A 20,101-nucleotide genomic window follows, 5' to 3' on the forward strand; every position below is an offset into this window, starting at 1 on the left:
ACCACCGTGCAGTTCAGATTATGACACGACGTAGCTGGTCTCCAGATTTTGAGACACTTAGCCAAGGAAGAGAAGTACCATTACGCTCGATAAAAGTTAAATTTAAAGTTAATCGGCATCAGCCTCTCTGAAGGCCACGCTAGGAGATGCCTGCACTCCTTCCAGGGCCTGGGCTAGCTCCTCTCCTGCATAACCCCAAGTACACACAGCTCCTACAAAAGCCTGGGGAAGCAAAGTCAAGAAACATCCTTCCGTATACTGATCTTACAGCTCATGTACATCTGTCCCAACTGCCATTATAAACGGCGTTGGTAGTTTTCCAGCATGAGTTCAACAGGAGCTTAGCTGCATCTTTCAGAGCCGCGTTGACAGACAGGGATGCCAACTTTCCGCTCCCGAATCAGGCTGCAGGCGTGATCCGAACTGGAGCTGGCACCGGGACCACGCGCACGGAGAAAAGTCAGCGGCCGGAGAAGTGGGCAGCTTTCACCAGGTGCCCCAGGCTGGATGTCGAGCTCTGGCTTTCAGCACCCGCATCTGCACCCCTTCACTTCTTCCAAGGCCTTTTCCTTAGACAAACCCGTGTCCCAGTGAGATATGCCAGGCGTTCGGTGTACAAATGTGTGTAAAAGAAGTGTAAATGGTTATAAATGCGCATAAATGTGTATAAATGAGTATCAACGTGCAAAGCTCACCATAAGCTGAGTAAGGAGCATCCTTGGAATGGGGATTTGAGGACAACGGTATGAGTCTGGGGCATTTAAAATACACATTTGTCAAGAGTTCTGCCAGATAGCGGCTGTCTGACGTTTGGTTGGGGTTGTCTCCACAAAGACGACGCAGCTTTCTCTCTGCTGCCAGCCCAAGGCTTGGAAGAAACGTGTGCACGAGGACACAGACCCTAACAAATACGGCAAGAACTCCTCAAAAGTGAAACATTTGAATAAATCAGTGCTCCCCTGAGACTCCGGGAGCACTTGGAAGCGGGACAGGGAGCTCTGCACCCTGTCCCCTGCCCGCCCCGAAGCCGCGGTGCCCTGCGGCACCTCCCGCACCCCCCCCCCCCAACCTGCTTTCTCAGCTGGCCTGTGAATTTTATCCCTTTCCACGTTTTTTTTCCGTTAAGGCTCATCTATCCTAGCTGACCTCCCCGGTGCAGGGAAAGGCAGCGGGGCAAGGGGTGCGCAGAGGATGGGCGGGGGAGGCGGACGCCCACCCTGCTCAGCGTGAATACCACCGCTTTCCCCCCTCCAAAAAAAAGACTGAGCCCCGGAATCCCCTTTGCTGCCGGCTCTGGGGAGGGCGCCCGGATGGAAAATAAATCAACGCGGTGCGTTCAAGCCTTTGCAGGACGGAGAGGTCCTGCGGGGGGGGGGCGAAAATCGCCGCGCAAATCCGGCGCAGCCCTTTCCTTGCGCACCTGCAGGTCCCGGCCGGAGCACCCCCCCCCCCAGCCCAGACCCCCCCCCCCGGCCCCAGCCTCGGCCCTGCCCGGCCGCGCAGGGGTTCCCAGGAACTGCCCGAGTGGAAAACTGGGATTTCTGCCCCTAATTCAGCGCAGCTGCCGCTGCGGGGCCGCGCTTTGAAGCGGAGCCGTGGAAACACCCAGGGGGTGATGCCAGAGCGGGCGGGCGGGGGCGGGTGTGCTGCCTTTAAAAAAAAAAAAACAAAACAAAAAACAAAAAACCAAACAGCAAAAAACCCCAACAAACAAACAAAGAAGCAAAAATCAACCCCAAGCCGGGAGACGAGCCGGAATCCCTGTCCGGCGCTGTCACACAGCCCGGGGGTGACACCGCGGTCTGTCGCGCCGGGGACACCGGGGGGGGCCGCGTGTGACCGGCCCGTCGGGGCAGCCCGGCTTGGGCAAAGCCCCGCCGCTCCCAGGCCTGGAGCTCGCCGGGGCGGCCAACCCAGGCTCGGCTCTCCCTCTCCTTTATTCCCCTTTTTTTTCCCTTTTTCTCCCCCCCCCCCTTTTTTTTTTCTTTTTGTGCTGGTTCTGGTTAAACGTTATTTGCACTTTTGTTGGAAAAGTGGCCCCTAGTGTGCAATTATGTCAAATTTCTTTGAGTTTTACAATTTAATGGAGAACAGTAACTCTTTTATTGATCCTAGACGGGGCCGGCTCCTCTTCCCCCGCTCTTCCCCTCCGCCGCCCGCTCTCCCCTCCCTCCCCCTCTCCCCCCCCCCCGCCCCCCCGTTACTCCTATGAAATGTCACTCAATGTTTCTTATGCTCCCACCAGTTTCCAAAACAAACAGTGGAGGCTGCAGCCGTCTATTGACTCAGTTGGATGCAAGAGGATCTCGCCGTGGCCGCTGCCCCCCGACGGGAGCCGTGCGGCGGCCGGGCGAGGGTCGTTGGGTACCGGCCGGGATGGAGCCGCCGCCGCCGGGAGCCCCGCCGCCCGCTTGAGCCCCGCTGCCACCCGGGGGGACCCCCGGTCCGGGGGGGATGGCGCTCAGCTCCCGGGCTCACGCCTTCTCGGTGGAAGCCCTGGTGGGACGCTCGGCCAAGAGGAAGGTGCCGGATGGTCGCGAAGAAGAGATCGGAGCCGGCTGCAGGCAGAACCGCAGAGCACCGGAGCCGGGTTGGTAACGGCGGGGCCGCCCGGAGGGGGACCCGGGGCGGCGGCGGGGCGAGGGGCCGCCCCCCCCCTCCCCATCCCTTACCCCCGGCAGCCTCCCGAGCCCCCCTCTCCCGTTTCTCTTCCCCGCAGACAAGCGGCCCAAGGCCGGTGCCGAGAGCCGGGAGGCGGGGGCCGGGGTGCAGGTGGAGCTGCAGGGCTCCGAGCTCTGGAGGAGGTTTCATGAGATCGGCACCGAGATGATCATCACCAAGGCCGGCAGGTACCGGCCGCCCCGCCGCTCCGCTGCCCCCCTCCCTTCCCCGCTCCGGCTGCTCCTTTGCCCCCTCGCTCGGTTTTTTCTTTTCTTTTTCATCGCGGTTTTTTCCTTTTTTTTTTTTTTTTTTTGGTTGGGGGGGTGTTTTTCTTTGTTGGCGGTTTTTTCCGCTATTTTTGTTGAGTTTGAGTTGTTTTTTCTCCCGACGCCCGTTTAGTTTTTCCAACCCCTTTTCGCCGCTTAAGCGGCAGCGCTCGCTCAGGACCTTCCCCTCTGCCCGCAGGAGGATGTTCCCGTCGGTCAGGGTGAAGGTGAAGGGGCTGGAGCCGCTGAAGCAGTACTACATCGCCATCGACGTCGTCCCGGTGGACTCCAAAAGATACAGGTACGGGAGGGGGACCGGCGGGCACCCCCACACCCCACGCACACCCCCACATCCACGCGGGATCCCTCTTAGGCTGAGCGTTTGCAGCCTGCGGGCTGATCGGCCCCATCTGCCTGCGGTGCGCCGATGTGAAATAGGGGTTGCACAGGCGTGCGGCGCGGGGGAACTGCCGGGGCTGGCATGCACGTATAGAGTCTATAGGTGTGCGTGGGCGGGCAGGTCGGGGAAGGGCTCTCCGCCGCCTGACCGCGGCCCGGCCCGGGCCAGGTACGTCTATCACAGCTCGCAGTGGATGGTGGCGGGGAACACGGACCACTCCTGCATCACCCCGCGGCTCTACATCCACCCCGACTCCCCCTGCTCGGGGGAGACCTGGATGAGGCAAATCATCAGCTTCGACCGGGTGAAGCTCACCAACAACGAGATGGACGACAAGGGACACGTAGGTGTGGGGCAGCCCCGCCGGGGGGGGTCGGGGGGGGGGGGCAGAGCATCACCCCGGGGAGGGGCAGCGCCGACAGTGCGGCGGGCCGGTCCCTCTTGCCCCGGGACTGAGGGCTGGGTGCCACCCGTGTCTTGCATCGGGTTTTCCTGCTGCCCTTCTCCCTCTCGGGGGGCTCAGCCTGCCTCTCCCCCCCGCACAGATCGGGGGGGCTCAGCCTGCCTCTCCCCCCCGCACAGATCATCCTGCAGTCCATGCACAAGTACAAGCCCCGCGTCCACGTTATCGCCCAGGACTCCCGCTTCGATCTAGCGCAGATCCAGTCGCTGCCGGCCGAGGGGGTGCAGACCTTCTCCTTCCAGGAGACCGAGTTCACCACCGTGACGGCCTACCAAAACCAGCAGGTACCGGGGACAGGCCGGGGGGGGGGGGAGGATGGAGAACCCCGACGGTACCGGGGGGCCGGGGGGATGGAGAACCCCGACGGCCGCGGCGACCGGTCCCGGCCCGCCCCGCGCCCCAACGACGCCTTTCGCCCCCCCCGCCAGATCACGAAGCTGAAGATCGACAGGAATCCCTTCGCCAAAGGTTTTCGGGATCCCGGGAGGAACAGGTAAGGGCCGGGGCCGCCCCGCCGCCCGCCCCGTCGCGCCCGCCGGCCCCGCCGCGGCGCTCAGCCCGGTCTCGCCCCGCAGGGGGGTCCTGGACGGGCTCCTAGAGACCTACCCGTGGCGGCCCCCCCTCGCCCTGGACTTCAAGGCTTTCGGCGCAGACAGCCAGGGTAAGTCCCGTTTGCTGCCTTTTTCTTACCCCGCCTCTCCCCGCGGCCTCGGGGCTGCGCCGCGGCCGCACGCCCGCAGGTCTCCGCGGGGGCGCGTCGGGGGGGGGGGGGTGTCTTAAACCATTAAGATAATGAGATGGGTCCAGAAAACGTCCCGGCGGCCAACGTAACGTTTTGGGGAAGCCAATTCCACGTGTTTTCGGCGAAAACTCCCGTTAAAATCGATTCGAGGAGCAGAGCGCTCGCCCCGGGAGGAGAAGGGTAACAGCGCGGTCTGCCTTCATCACCTGGCAGAAATCAGGTTTAGATGCGCAGGGAAAAATATCTGAGTATGCAGGAGGCTAATTGAGAGGCGGGTTGTTACGGCTTTGATCCTGTTACACTAATTGTTTCCAACCCGTTTGAGAATTTTAGCTAAAAACGCGGTAATGGTGACCGCCGGTGTCTTCTGCAGCCGGCTGCTTCTGTGCGAACAAATGCATTCTGCAACAGAAAATAAAATTGTCTGCTATTTCGGGTGTAGCAGTCCCACAGTCCGTTAACTCCGCAGAAATGCAGGGAAGAGGGAAAAGTTTTTCAGGGAAAACGATCTCCCTCCACCCGACAAGGGCACATCGGTATCTTACAGCCCTTTGCCAGAAAAACGGCTTTTGGAAGTAGTATTTGAAAACTAATTGTTCATAGCGCCGAAGGAAAAAACGAACGGAGCATTTGCATGCTGGAGCGCCCCAGTTTGGGTTTAAAGTCGCCAGTTCAACTCTCATTTATGTTAGGATCTCTTCAGAGTATCGGGGCACACCAAATCATTCCTGTCTCTGCAGGGAAACACTGCAAAAATCACAGCAAAAATTCATGCTGTACGGGCGCAGAGATGTGGAGACATAAAAAATCAGACTCGGGAGAAATTAAGAGGTTTATCAGTTTGTAAAGAGAACTAAATTTATTTATTTATTTTTGATTTAGAAAAGACTTTATGCAAAAAGCGCCTTTTGAACCCGTTTTGCAGGCTGTGATGCAGTGCTGAGGAGAGGAGCTGATGGATGGGCTGCAGTGGGGAATGCGAGAACAGCAACTGCCTTGATTATTGTACGGATGCTAAAATATTAGGGCCTCTGGGGATTTTTTTGCTAGTCTTAATGCAATTGGTATTTTTCTTCAGAGTTAATTTCCTGGACTGATGTAAATATAACAAAATCTCCAGTTCCACTAATAATAAAACTGTATTTCTGAAGAAAAGCTGAAAAATAGAAATCCCGAAGCCCCCAAACCAGAAGGTAAATTAAAAGAAAGCATGAACAATATGCCGAGGAAAGAATTGGCCATAAACTTGCGATTTTTAAGCCTAATAGAGATGGCAGAAAGAATCTGCTCTTTGAGCTGCTCTGTCCTCCCCATCGTGATCCCCGGTCCCAAACTTGTACTGGGAGTTGCGCGCTGTTATTGCTTAGGATACCTCGAAGCGAATACTAACACTCGTTTGCTCTGCTGCAGCTAGCTGCATAGGGATTCATTCGCTGCCTCGCACTCACAAATATCGGCTCAATCACGTCATTTTACATGACTAAAAATCCCTGAGTCCTGGGAGGACGTCAGGACGTGTGCATCGGGAGAGGACCGGATCCCTGCCCTGCATCCACTCCTGCTGATGTCAGGACTGAAACAGCCGCTGACATCAGCGGGGAAGGGTGAGACGTTGGAGCCGTAAAACAGTCCCGGATTATTGCGACTAGGTGCCGCCTGCGCCTTACCCAACCTGTGAGACACTTTGCTTGCTGGGAGGTTGCAAAATTAATTTGCACCGCGTCCGAAATCTTTGTGTTTTTTTAAGGCTTGATACACCAAGCAGATACGGCTCGGTTATGCAGTCGATCCTGCGTTGCTGAGTGCATGTAAAGTCTGACCAGATCACATCCAGACAGTATACCACTTGGAATTAAATGTAAATAGAGAAAAGCACATAGGAAAAATGGATCCACATTCCCTTCCTTCCTTTCCCAGTGACTTTGGTAAGAAATGAAAATAAAGGGGGGGAAAAAAAACCCCTCTGGAAGAATGTGGTAATGAATGTGCAGCAGAGACATACGGCTCTTAAATGGCGTTAGATGAAACCCGCATCTGTTTAGCACCAGGGCTGGCCGCTCCAGAGCACCATTCCCATGCCGGAGCAGCCGCCGCCTCTTAGTTTGTGCTCTTGATGTTGCTCCGGAGGAGCGGCGAGCCGGTGCTGAACAGTGATGTTATACACCAGCGGCCTCGGCAGCGCTCACACGTGTGAAGCGAGCCGGTGTCGCTTTTCTACAAAATTATGAAAGTGTTCATTGATTCATTTCAGAAAGGAGAATGTTAAAATGACATGTGCATTTGAAGTTTCTGGAGACACCTCTAGGATTCAAGGGTATGTTTCAAATTGCGTGGGAAGCCAAGTAAAATTAGTCAATTCCTGTGAGCAGGAAGGTACAAAAAAATTCTCCATCAGGCTGAATACATTTTTTTGTTCTTATATACAAGGGGAAAAAGCTGCCTGTGATTTGCACGAAAAATAGGGAACCTAAAATAGCAATGGTGTACGTCTAACAGGAGAAGGTTATCGGTCGCACAGCAAGGCACAGACCTGGCAGGTACCTGTGAGTGTGGAGCTGCACTTCACAGTTGTCCCGGTCAAATGAATGGGATTAGACATGCCTGAATATTGTTCTTAGACAAGTGCCAAGTAACAACACCACATAATTTATGGACAGATCGTCCCATTTTCCAGGACCTGATTTTTGGAGCGGGTTTGTGCTTGGATGGACACCGGCAGCAGGGAGATGTGGAGTGGGAGCAGGAGTCCTCCAAGGGTTCCTCGGCTGTGAACATCAGCTAGCCCAGCCTGGACGATTTCTGTTTTCGTTTTCAGGTGGGAGCTCCAGTTCTTCGCCAGTGACCTCCAGCGGCGGGACGCCCTCTCCTCTCAACCCCCTGCTCTCTCCATCGTGCTCACCTCCTACGTTTCACTTGTCGGCGAGCAACATCGGCGTGTCGTGCCCCGAGACCTACCTACACAACCTCAGCGTGCCCCTCTACTACAAGATTTGTCCTACGAGCTTCTTAAGACAACAGTCTCTCATCTTTCCAAGCCACGAAAAACTGGGAGGCGCCAGCCCGCATCTTTTACCCCACTTCATGGTGGATATGCCAAAACTATCTTCCGTCGGCATAACCAACCTGAAAAACGCCAAAGCTGAAGACTTAAACGGGCAATGTCTACAAGTACCCAATCCTGCTAGTCAAATGCTGTATGGATTACATGCATCTGGAAACATTTTCCCATCAAGTCCCATTGCTCGGGAAGCACTTAATTGTTCTTTACATCCTCCATATGGCTTGTATGGTTATAACTTCTCTGTGCCATCTAGACTGATGAATGCAGCAAGCCATTTCAAAGTGAGTGACAGCATTCCGGCTTCTTTGAGAGATGGCAGATGTAATCACTCTAACTGGCACCCGACAATTAACCATTGCCTTTAGTGGAATTATGTAATATTTCTAAGCATTGGTATGTAAAGCAAGCCTTTCCTTCCTTCATACCCAAGGGCTTGCTAGTTATCGACTATGAAATACTGCATGGTACAGGAGCGGTATGTCTAGGCATTTAACTTTTTTTGTGGGCGAACGCGTGGTGTTGTTGGGAGGGTGGAGGATCTGGGAGCGTGGAGGGTCTGAGATGATCCACAGCAAGGTGATACCTTTTGGTAATATTTATGTCATGGTTGTAGGTTAAGAGCAAACTATACAGTCACCTTTTTAATATTTGCACTCTGAAGTGGGAACGTAGACGTATACATTTCTGCAAACGTGTTTTCCTGAAACTATCTAGCTTGCCTTCAGTTAGCTCAAAGCCCTAGTGAGCTTCTGCTCACCCCACTTGAGTTTTTCCACTAATTTCAAACGGACTATTCGAGACCTTGAGTCAGCAAAGGAGCTGACTTGACTTGGGCCAAGTGCTCGAGCGTGTTCTCAAGTTCCCTTGGCTTTAATGGGTCCTAGTTAAAGACACGGAAGTGCCTTGTTCTCCAGGACCCAGATGACTCCGTTACCAGAGTGGGGACATAAATCCAAGTATCTGCTGCCGAGGTAGAGAAAGACAGGCTGAAAGATGGATGTGTTCCTACCTCGTGGGGATGAGAAAGTGGAGCCTGATGCAGGGGTGCCCCAAGAGCCCTCTTCTCCATGCTCCTGCTTCTGCAGATCTCCGGGAGCTGGTAGTGCAGAGCAGAACCAGCACTGACTGCGCGGTGGGAAGGAACAGGGGATGGGGGGGTCACACGTCCCCCCCATGGTGAGACGGATCCTTGCTGGGGGTCCATGGGGGGTACACCTCCGAGAGCTGTGTGGGATGAAGCACCTCTGGGAGCCCTGCAGGACACTCCTCCTCCCCAGCACTTTCAGCCCCGGGGGACACAGCAGATCCACCTGGGATCGCATCCGCCAGCCTGTGCCCGAGGGAAGGGGCAGGGATGCTCCTGGCTCGGTCCCGTGGAGAACGCGGATCCTTTCCGGGGAGTTACAACTCTACGGGCCCCGAAACATGAGATTTTCAACTCCTTCCAAAAGTCCTGTTTGTTTTATTATAACCTGTGGATATTCTTGTTATTCCTGTAAATAACCTCTAGCTCCCAAGAGCACAATATAACTCACAATAAATTGGGGCACAGGTTTTATTCTTTATTTGATCGATGCTCAGTCCCTACCTGAAGCCAAATTTATTACTTGATATATGAGAGAGATTTGAAAATAATGCTTGACGGGGACTGGCCGCATTTTGGGATTAAGATAAGAGAATCCTGTATTTACAAACATAACGCAGCACTATATAGGGATTAAGCGCAGGTTTAAGAATCAAAATTGCTGTCAGAGTTTTGGTTTTATTTTCATCTGTAACAGACAAGAAATTAAGAACAGAACAAGCAACGTCAAAAGCTGTTAAAATAACAAAAAGTCACACTTTTACTTTCATGAGACTTTGCTAAAAATCAGGCAACATTGGTTTCCCTAATTTACCTGCTTTGAGCGTTCACAGAGCCCCCAGCGATACCAGTATGAAACGGTGGGCCGTGCTTGCCTTGCTAAATGGTCTGTACAACTGTAAAAATGAACAAGCCTGCTTTCTCGTGCTGTTTCTTAGCAGTTTATCTCACTATTTTTATTAAAAAAAGAAAGAAACTTTTTTTTTTTCATTCGGGAGTCCTTATTTCCAAGCCATCCCTCATCATCGGCGGTGGCCGAGTTCCCGTGGGCGAGCCCACTGCCGGTGCTGGGACGGGCTCTGCAAAGCGCTGCGGATCTCTGCTCCCCGTGGGCCGAGTGCCCGAGTACCGGCCCCCACATGTGGTTATACTTTTGGGGAGCTGGAAGGCTCTTCCAGATCAGTCACGGATCCGTGGGTGGATGCAATGGGTAACTTCCAATTTTCCAAATATTTGCGGTTGCATAAGATATTCCAGGGTTGCTGGCTATGAGCTGGTGATCCAACAAATCAGTGTTTGTCTAGTTAAAAATGTGACTGGTAATGACTAGAACAGCTATTTTCAGGACGGACAATTTCACAGCGACAGATATTTAAATTGGGGTCAGATAAATTCCATCTACTACAGCTGAGCAAATGCTCTCTTTGACGGGACCCACCTCGTTCCTACTCGGAGCATGTTTGCGATCGGGCATGGGGCTTCCCAGAGCTGCCTGTTTATTCTGTGCCTTTTGGCATGAAACTACAAAGCCAGCATTCGGGTGATACGCTCCAACAGCGCTTGCTCAGCTAATGCCAGCGGAATTGGGTTGGGTTTCGATGCGCCTGGTCCTGTAGGAGCCCGGTTTTGCCACCCTCCCCGATCACAGCCACATGGAAAACAAACCCGGAGCCTGGTCCCTGCAAGGGATGCGTGACACCGGCACCTGTGTCCCTTGGGTGCTGGCACCGAGCTCCGGGGAGGACGCAGTGCTCATCAGCGTGGGTGAGGCAGACGTAGAAATACCAATTTGCTCTGTCTGAGAGGTCAGCATGGCACGAGAGACACTGTCAGACCTGGGTTATTTGAGGTTACTTTCTATTTATTTCCTTTGCATTTATCTCCTGAATTTATCCTTTCAAAAATCACTGTAAAGAGTAAAAAAGATGTTAGTAGTTCTTTACAAAACCAAACAGTCATAGCTTTCTGTCCTGATGGCCCCGTGGTCACCTCAGACCCGGCCAAGGTTTCCCGACCATCCCGGCACGGGCGTATTTTCCATAGCCACAACGGTAATTCAGCTGAATCGCTCACACTATAACGTAGGTGGTTCTGCTTATTATGAGAAAACCTGTGCCCAAAATAGTGGATGACCTGCACGCTACTTTCTAGGAGCGCTTTGTAAAGCGGCTGCTGGTGGGAGGCGAGTGGCAGAACTCGAGAGAGTAAGTCAGTATAATAAATCATTAGTTATTAAATGTGAAACTGGGGGAATCGAGGTCAATATTTCAAGCGGGACCACGCGCCTGTAAATGCAAATATGTTACACGCTGCTTTGTACTTCCTCCCATTAACATTATTCGAAAACCCGTGGCAATTGCAAAAGTTCAGAGTTCTTCAGGCTTAGTGGGTGAATACAAACATAAACCCAGCATTATGGTGCTATTTTTAAATGGCAAGAGAGAGAAAATAATAAAAGGTTTTTTTAAAGATGAAACTTTCTGAACAATCTTAGGTATTGGTCGTTTGACCTTTCCCAAGAGGAGTTTGAAGTTACTCGGGAATTTCTGATCCCATGTACAGCACTCGGCAAATAAAACTGGCCGTACCAAGGGCGCTGCGTCCGTACTCGACACTGGGACGTGGGACGGGCTCGGTGCTCAGACACCAGGAGGTTGATTTAAAAATCAAGGAGACAAAAAACCCCCCAGCGATAATGTTTTTAATCAAAGTGCACTTTACTATCCCGTTTCACTCAAATTTAATACAGCTATTGGAGAAGCCAAACCTGTAGCGGGAGCGTCGGATGTAGCTTTTTCTGATCGCAGTGCCTTGGTTTACATTTGATCTTCTGAGGTTTGGTCTGTAATTAGATGATAATTTGTATCACAATTATGCAAAACAAACGAGGATTGGATAGCAAGATAGACCAGAACAAATAAGCACCCAGAACATTTGAAATGCATCCAGTATGGCAAGGACGTACATGTGTGGCTGGGGCCAGGAGGGACATGCTGTTCCAATAAAGCTGCAGAAAGGGAAAAGGCCGGTATCAGTTCCTACAAAAGTTTCAAATGCTCATGTTTACAAATTTGTATTGCACGTTAATATGTAAACACACGCTATTGGAAACAGATGACTCCGCAATATTTACGTGTCCTTTCTTCTTAGTTTTGTGCGTCCGTTTGTCTCCTAGAACACACAAAATTTGCAGTGACTTTTAAAACATGGCTCAGAAAGCTAAGTAAGAGGTACAGCATCTGAAGGCATAATTTTAAAATCGCCGGCACCGCGGCAGCTCTCCTGGCCCCTGGATGTATTTTGGGTACCGGGTGCAGGGGGATGCGTCCCCCGACTCCTCCCGGGGCTGTGCTACGAGCGCGCGATGGCTGGAGCCCCACTTCGCAGTGCGGCAAGTGATACCTCGTTCCTTGGCGTTTACACACTGAACACATTTCATGATTTTCTTTATCGCCATGTCACTCGGCGGCACCGGAGCCATGGCAGGCGGCCACGGCGTCGCCTGGCCACTGCAGCAGCCCCATCCACAACCCCGCCGGCTCAGCAGCCTCTGCGCTCCACTGACGCCGCAGCCACGGACTGCTGGAAAAAAGGGCTTTTAAAATGTAAAGAGATATTTTTGATAATGTAATTTTGCAGAGGAAAAGAAAAAACGCCTTCCTCGCAACGTGAAGAAAAGCTTGCGACTTGTTGATCACCTTTTCTTTCCCCCATCGATTTGCATTTTAGGATGCAAGCCCTGGGCACCCCTTTCGGTGCTCGGCTGTGCCTGTGCAAATCGCAGCCTCCCGGCCCCGGCGGAGTTAAAGCCGGTGTCAGACAGCCTGGGCGCAGCAGTCGAGGCTGTTGGGAATTATACTGGCTGCAAGGACTTTCGCAGATGTTGGGTACTGCAGTGCAAGCTGTTCATGCTTAATAGAGCTCTGCTCTCACCGAGCTCGTGTCGTTTCTGAATTCCGTAGTTATTTATAAACCCGCTTCTCCTCTGTGTCCCTTTGGTGACATTCACAAGAAGGACCTACCCTCTGCTTCCATACATCAAACAATTTCCTCCCAGATTGCTTATCCTAAAGCACCAAGTTTTAAGTTTATTGTAGCAATTAAGTACAAGAAGTAGTCCAGGTTTTGTGAAGGACCCCTTGAGCTTATAAATCAAATGACACAAACCAGCAAGTAAAATTCAAGACCTTTCTGGAGAGGAAAACACCAGCGATAAGGGAGAACCCCCAGGAAAAATAATATTTGCTGTCTAAGGAGGCAGACCCTGAACAAAACCAGAGACAGGGGCAGGGGCTCAGGATGGCTTCCAGTTCTCTGAAGTCTGCAGATGTATTAGATGCACTAAAGAGGTTTTCAGATATTTTCTCTTATTTTAAAAGCCTTGCCCTTTCAGGTTTTGAGAGAACGGCTTTTTGGAGAAATTCACATTTTCCTTCTTGGCGCTGGCTCCAGACCTCATCTCTGAGCTGGGTCCCAGCTCCAACAATTTCCTCCGGGCCCTGCCCGGCAGCTGGGAGCACTTAGCAGCTCATCGGCCCCGTTGGGCTCACCTGCCTCAGCCAGCCCTGACAGGTCCATCTGCTTCCAGTCAGGCCTGCAAATAAAACGGGGCCTCAGCTCCAAACAGAGGAAAACAATAATGGACTCGCATGGTTACTTAGAGTTACTCTTGTTATTACTCAGATGATGCTCCGGGGATGGATGCTGCCTTCTGCGCCGGCTGCCGGTCCGTCGGTGTGAGTTGCTGTATCCCTTCACCACGGACCTGCAGCCTGAAACCAGCAGAAATACCCTTTTTTTTTATTCAGGTTTGGGAGAAGATGCTCACTGCTGTTGCACTCGCCAGGAAGGTTTTGAATACGTGATATTAAACACCCGTGGGCATCGCTGTGGGAAGGACCGTGATATCTGTTGGCACAGTCGGATGCCGCGCTGGCTGTGCCCGCCTCACCCCAAGCTTTTAACCGTTATCTTCCATCGTATGTTACTTTAAACACCTTGGAGGCTCTGTTTTTGATGGGATGCTAAATGCGCTGCAGAAAAAGCCCTGTATATTTAGGGCAGTTTGGTAAATTTTGTGGGTGGGATTGTGTTTCATGGGTGTTACCAGGACAAAATGGAGCGATCCAGGAGGCTGGACGGGGTTATCCTCAACCGGCACCACGATGCCCTCCATGCAGACTGCCATTTTAAACCTTAAAAAAAAAAAAAAAAAGCATAAATCCAGATACAGCGCAACATTTCAAGTGCTAAACTGTTCATAATAGAGTAATACAGTAATAAAACTAAGAATTAATATCAAACGAGGGAGCACAAGGAGGGAAGGCTGGCAGCTCGGAGAGCTCCTGCGCGCCCCAAAGCTGCAGGGCCGCTCGAAGGCGAACCTCCCCGTCCCACAGGCGCCTTCAGGTGGGTCAGGTAAGAGCCCATCCTCTCGCAGGATTTGAGGTTTAGGGGCTGGAATTAGGGGTTTTCTCCCTGCAACGAGAGCGTTTCACATGTCTTTCCCTATGGATATTTGCCCGGGGCTTTAAAAGCAGGAGCGTGAGCTACAGGCACCACTGCCTGTGCACAACAAACAGATTTAATTTAGCTTTACACAAATATTTTCATTTCTACCATCTTGCAGTGAATTATTACGTATGAAAGTGTTAATAAACCTAAAGTGAAGAACGAATGGTCTTTAAAAAAAATTGGTTACCAACAATTTTTCTTCCAATGAGTATAACCCGTGTTGACTATCCAGCTGCCCCGCTCAGGACGTGCAGGTACTGCATGTCTCCATTTACCAACAGCACTTTTAGCTTCAGCCCTCTGCCGAATTCTTCTTTTATCGTCATTAAAAGTCTTACCGTAAAATTAATCGGAGTTGATAAGCTATTTCCTGTATCGTATTTCTTCTAACATTATCAATATTGCTAATAAAAATATAGATTGAAACAATATGTTGTAATGTCCAGGATATAAGCCAGATTCTGCTGCAGCTCAAATAAATATGAATTCGGCCTTTGGCTTTCATAACAGCAAGATAATGTCTCTATCTATCTGGGCTATTCTAACGGATAACATCAGCCCCCTTTGCTTTGCTTCTCAATACTACCAGAATATGAGAATTCAGACTGGTAGAAGAAATATAACTCTGTTTCCTGGAGATTTTTGAGATTAAACCAAATCAAAGTAAAGCGAAGCCCCAAACTTCGTTTCCAACTGAAACGAAACCCAACATTTCAAAAGCCTTCGTGCTTTGAAGGTGCTGACGCTTGTCCTGTTGGACGTTGGAGTCGCAAATGAGAAGCTTTTGAGGCAAGGGATGTCAAGGAGAGGACAGGGAAGAGCTCAGCTGGATCTGGCCAGGTCTGGGTGCTTCATCCCCACTGCCGCTCCTCCTTCCCAGGCCGACGTCCCCACTTTCTGAGATGGTTTTTGTTCAAATGGGTCTGGGCGGTGTTCGAGAGCCGCGCGTGCCAGTGCGGACCTCTCCCCTTTTGACCGGCTCCTCTCACCGCTTTGAAGACCTTACGGAGAGTCAGGATTTCTTCAATCCAACGTGTATGAAAGGTCCATCTGAGAACGCATCCTATGAACTGCTGATCCGAGGAGCGTGGTTGCCGGGTCTGGCTGGTGAGACAGCTGCAACACCCTGCTCCAAACTTCAGCTTCCCAAATGACCGAAAGATCACTTATTTTTAAATTGTTTTCCAGTATCATTCGCGCAGCTGGAGTCATGGGCCATAAAAAGGAGGAATTTCACTGGGTAGGTCTCCTGGACACAGAACAGAGCAGAGGATGGAAATGAGATCCAGCTCTGCTCAAGCCGAAATTTTTCGGAGGCGATGGCGAGTACCTCTGCTAGCCGTCACGCATCAGGCTCGCGGGGCAGGGATGCTCCTGCATCCGCTGACGGCTCCCATCGCCCCGTGTCGGATCCAGACCCTGCTCAGGCTCCCGGTGGGAAAATTGTCTCCAAAATTTGGAAGCTTCTGGGTCTCCTTGGGGATGCATCCCTCACCGGCCAGAGCCACGATTTGGAGGTAGCAGGGACCGGGTCGGTGTCCCCGCAGCTCTCCCCGTGGATGTGCTTGGCAGCAGGTGAAAACACAGATAAGCGATTTTCAGATAATTTACCAGTTTAAAAAAAATTAATCAAAGCATCCCTGGGATAGGGGAAAGCGTTTCGAGTGGTTTATTTGCAGTAATTGGGCTTGGTCAGTTTTGATCTCGGCGTTTCTGCCCTGACAGCCCCGCTCGCCCCAGCACCAGCCCCCGCGCTTTAATTCTTCTTTTTTTTTTTCTTAAAATAGGACACACCTGCGAGGAAGGCAAGTTTCTTCAAGACATTCCTGATCTGGAGCGTATTAAACTGATATTTTTGTTTTGTATTTTTGATGATTTGCTCCAGTGATAACATAATAGCATGATATTTTGCCTGGGACTGATTAAAACATTTCTTTTGATCAGCACAGCAGATTGAAACAGTTGTTTATTACTGGACAAAGCTTTGAGAAAAAGAAGGGGGGAAAAAAAGCAGAAAAAAGAAACGGCTCTGGGTGGCTGTTGGGTCTGCTTTTCGCCAGGGGTATTTCCTTCGCTTCGGGAAAATTCTCCGTTCCAGCCGGGGTTGGGGTTTGGGAAGTGAGAGAAGGGAAGGACGATCCATCACGCTGATGGACAACGGCTGAAAACCCGGGCGCTGGTTGTTAAAACTACACGTGTGCTGAATAAAACCCATTTCTCCCTCTCAGGAAACACCAGTCGCCCCGATCATAACTAATGAATTTCTATAACCAAATTTAATGTTTCCTAGAAAGGTTGTCCTTTTAAGCTATATCAATCACTGCACGTTTCAAAGCTACCTACATTTTAAAACGTAAGGCTTAAGTTAAAAAACCTTCTTTTTTTGCTTTATTAACCGAAGGCAGCGTCATATTGTTACAAACCTACAACATCTGAACGTAAATGTGTTATTTTGGTTTAACTCCAGTTCCTATAAAGGCTTCCAAGGCTATAGATTTTAATTACACGAATATTTTTAATAAAATCTCCTATTTAACTGCTGGCAGGACTGTAAGGGAAAAAACAATAATATCTGGCTCTGTCTCTTTGACAGAATAATTCTTCAAGTTACATTTGCCACATTCACGCAGCTGCGACCAATAACCCCGCTGTCTTTATTATTCTCCTACGATATGAAATTAAAATGAACTGGAAATGTTTATGCCACAAATGGCGTGCAACACATTAAACAGATAACGCCAGCTAAGGTTTTCCTTAGAACAGGGGGTTTCTCCTCCAGCAGAGCCGGCCTGTAACTTAATCCCCGCTTTTCCCAGGCAGCGGAGATTGCTGCTCCGCCGAAAGCCTCAGACACATAACAATATCTTCATTAAAGAGGAATTACTTCCATCTCACCATCCCCAGGTGCCACTGAAAGCGGAGCTTTGTTTCATGTGGCCAGTTTCAATTCCTGTGTTTATATCAGCGGATTCCTTGGCTTCACGGGACATTTGGAGATAAATCTATTTTGGGTCTTGTTTGCTTCCCCTTGACTTTTCCCCGCAGCGTGTTTATAAGCTGCATATTAATTCTTCGGTCATGCCTTTGGTATTTTTTACCGCGTTCAAAAAAAAAAAAAAAAAAAAAGAGACCCCATCGCATTTAATCATCTCAACTCGACATACTTTTTGCTTGTTTGCACCGATCGATAAATTGAGCTAAATCAAATTCTTTCGGGTTGTTAATTCTGAAGGGCTCTATTCCCAACACGTGCACCTGCCCCGTGTTTTCCTTGCAAGGGGATACCTCTCCCCCAGCAGACACACGCCGCTCAGGCAGCTTCGCCGGGAAATGCCGGGGCTGCGCGGAGGCAACTCGCTGACATGTGTCTGCAAATCGATCTTCAGGATGCGGAGAGCCTCGGGGCGAAGCCGGGGGGAAACGAGGGAGGCAGAGCCGCAATTTGGTAATTTGTTTCATGTGTCCCTCCATGGCCCCGCGGCGCAGTCTGAGCACCGTGTCAGCGCATCCAAAGTGTTAAGAAATAGCATGTACTTAATTTGTGCGCGTTTCCAATGCTCCCAGCACACCAATGTGATTTTCCCCCCCCCCGTGCTGCTCCCTGGATGCCGCCACCACCACCACCATGTCCCGGTGGTGGATCCCCATCCCTGCTGTCCCGCTCCTCCTCTCCCAGCCGGCGAGCGCTGCTCTCCCCTTCCCCGGCACCACGGGGCTGGAGGTCCCGGCACTCGGATGGTCCCTGCAGGTTGCAGCAAGCCCCCTCGAAACCCCCAAACCCTTATTGATGAAGAAACCCTCTTCCCATGGACGGCACGTGGTTTCTGCACCCATGTACCCGGCCTCCCTCCTGGGGCTTCAGCAGCATCCTCTCGTGGCATGCTCTGTGCTGGGATGCAGGTCCTGTGCTCTGGTATTTTAAAGTTATTATGTAGAAAGCACTTCAGCGTCCTTGGTAGCATTTTGTTTCATCCACGGTGCACTGAGCACTATTCCCCCCTGAGATGATGGAAAAAAATGATTCAACATCTTCTCTAGGACCAGGTCAGCTCTGCCTGTCAGTTTGGTTTTCACAATAGTGTCATCACTTCGTTAACAGCCTTCACTGGCATGACTAAAGCCATCAACTATTTCACTAATTAGTTGATATTTATTATCCGTCAATTTAGCGCACTTTTGTTTCCAGCTCTGTGCCCTCTTCCCTCCCTCTCAGCATCCCGATCCCACCCTACTAACACTCCTCTTCGCTGAAGTAGTGGAAACAATTTATTATTAAGATACTGTTTTGCACTGATGGTATTGAGAGAGAGTTATCCGCAGTTCTAGCAAATAAAAGATAAAATTGATTTGTTTGTTTAGAGGGTTAAAGCAAGAGGAAGTTTTCTTTGGTTTTGAAATACAGGCTTGAAGTTAAAGTTCATTGATTTTAGCTTACAGCATTGATTTTTCATAAAGGATTTTTACCTTCTGTGGCACAGGAACCCAGAGATGAATATTTCTCTGATTTACGTACTTTACCACTACGGATTTTGAGGCATTTTGCAAGAAAAATAATAGTCTTGAATGACCATCAAGGTGAGAGCAAGGACTGCTGAAAGCAGCCGGGGCCAGCTCGCACCTTAGCTCCCTTTGGCTTCCAGCACTCACATGAGCAATTTTAGTTTCAAAAAACAATCAGAAGAATAGCATCAAAAGCACAAACCGGAGAAAGCCGAGGGGGAGCGGAGCGGCTTCCCCACCTCGTCGCTCCGTGCGGAGGCCGGGAGAATCCATCGTGCTGCCAGGGCACCTTCGTGGGGAGCTCCCAAATCTGGAATTGAGATTTAAGGAGGAATTTTGCTCCCTCCCGGGCAGCGCCGGGGCTGCTGCTGCCCGCAGCCCTTAGCAAACAGCCCTGCTCCAGCGAGGGGCTGCCATCTGGCCCCTTTGTTTTTCCAGTAACCTGTAGACCCCGATAACATTTAACAATGAGATCTGGGTTATCACAGACCATTTGCCTTTTTTTTTTTCCTTCCCTTTTTTCCATTCGTTTTGTTTTGTTAATCTCACTTTGTATTTTGCTTTGCTCCCGGTCCAAACCAAGGAGCTCCTCCGGGAAATCCCACGCCACCTCGTTTCCCCTCGCCGCAGCCCTTTTTGTCTCCTTTTGGCTTGGCTTTGAGCCATTTTGACGCCGAAGGATTGTAGCAGAAGGCAGAAGCAGGACCTGCTTCCTCTCCATCTTTCCAGGATTTTTTCCCGTCGCACTTGCAAGCGTGGAGAGATGAGAGCTACCGCGGGCCGAGGTGACATCCCACCTTGCAAGTGTCACCCCACGGCTGCTCCTGGGCTGCGGGTGGTCAGCACTGCCCACAATCAAGCCCAGTGCGAGCAGAACTGAGCTAAACCACAGTGATGTTGGCGTTTCCTTCAGCGTGGAAGTATAAATCACCTGGAGCGGGTTTGGAAGAAACCCTGCCTTGGTTTCTGTGAGGGCAGGGTGAAGGCAGACCTGCCCAGAGCACGGCCGATGGTTTGCATTTGCAGCCTGGCCAGGATACGGCCGAAAGCCAATAACTTTAACAGAAGCATCCAAGACTGAGGCAGTAAAGGTTTTTTTTTCTGTGATCTCAGCTCTTCCTTTCTTCCCAGAGTCGGAGGCGAGAGCAGGAGCTCAGCGCTCTCCGTTCAGGGGTGGCCGGTCGCGGAGAGGGGTGATGGAGCAGTGCCATCGGTGCGCTGAGCCGCTTTTTGGCTGCCTGTCGTGCTTTACCCCTTTTCCCTGTAAAGTTGCCATTTCCTGACATATCATACTATTTGAGCTTTTAATGCACCAAATTAGTAGAAGATTAAGAAGTCTGATTGCTGGGAGTTATTCATTTAATATTAACTTCTTGTTTGATTCTTACTGCTACCGGCAGGACAGTCCCA

At 51.0% G+C, this 20,101-nt stretch overlaps 1 protein-coding gene across 1 annotated transcript; it reads left to right on the forward strand.

The window, feature by feature from the left end:
• Nucleotides 1-2,454: 2,454 nt before the first annotated feature.
• Nucleotides 2,455-7,958, forward strand: TBX22 (T-box transcription factor 22). The gene is made up of 8 exons (XM_050901970.1): nucleotides 2,455-2,590; nucleotides 2,720-2,849; nucleotides 3,127-3,228; nucleotides 3,496-3,670; nucleotides 3,910-4,074; nucleotides 4,219-4,283; nucleotides 4,366-4,451; nucleotides 7,348-7,958. The coding sequence occupies exons 1-8, from the start codon at nucleotides 2,455-2,457 to the stop codon at nucleotides 7,956-7,958; spliced, it is 1,470 nt and encodes a 489-aa protein (XP_050757927.1).
• Nucleotides 7,959-20,101: the final 12,143 nt, after the last annotated feature.

The sequence above is a fragment of the Gymnogyps californianus genome, chromosome 9 (genome assembly GCF_018139145.2).
Source record: "Gymnogyps californianus isolate 813 chromosome 9, ASM1813914v2, whole genome shotgun sequence".
NCBI lineage: Eukaryota > Metazoa > Chordata > Aves > Accipitriformes > Cathartidae > Gymnogyps > Gymnogyps californianus.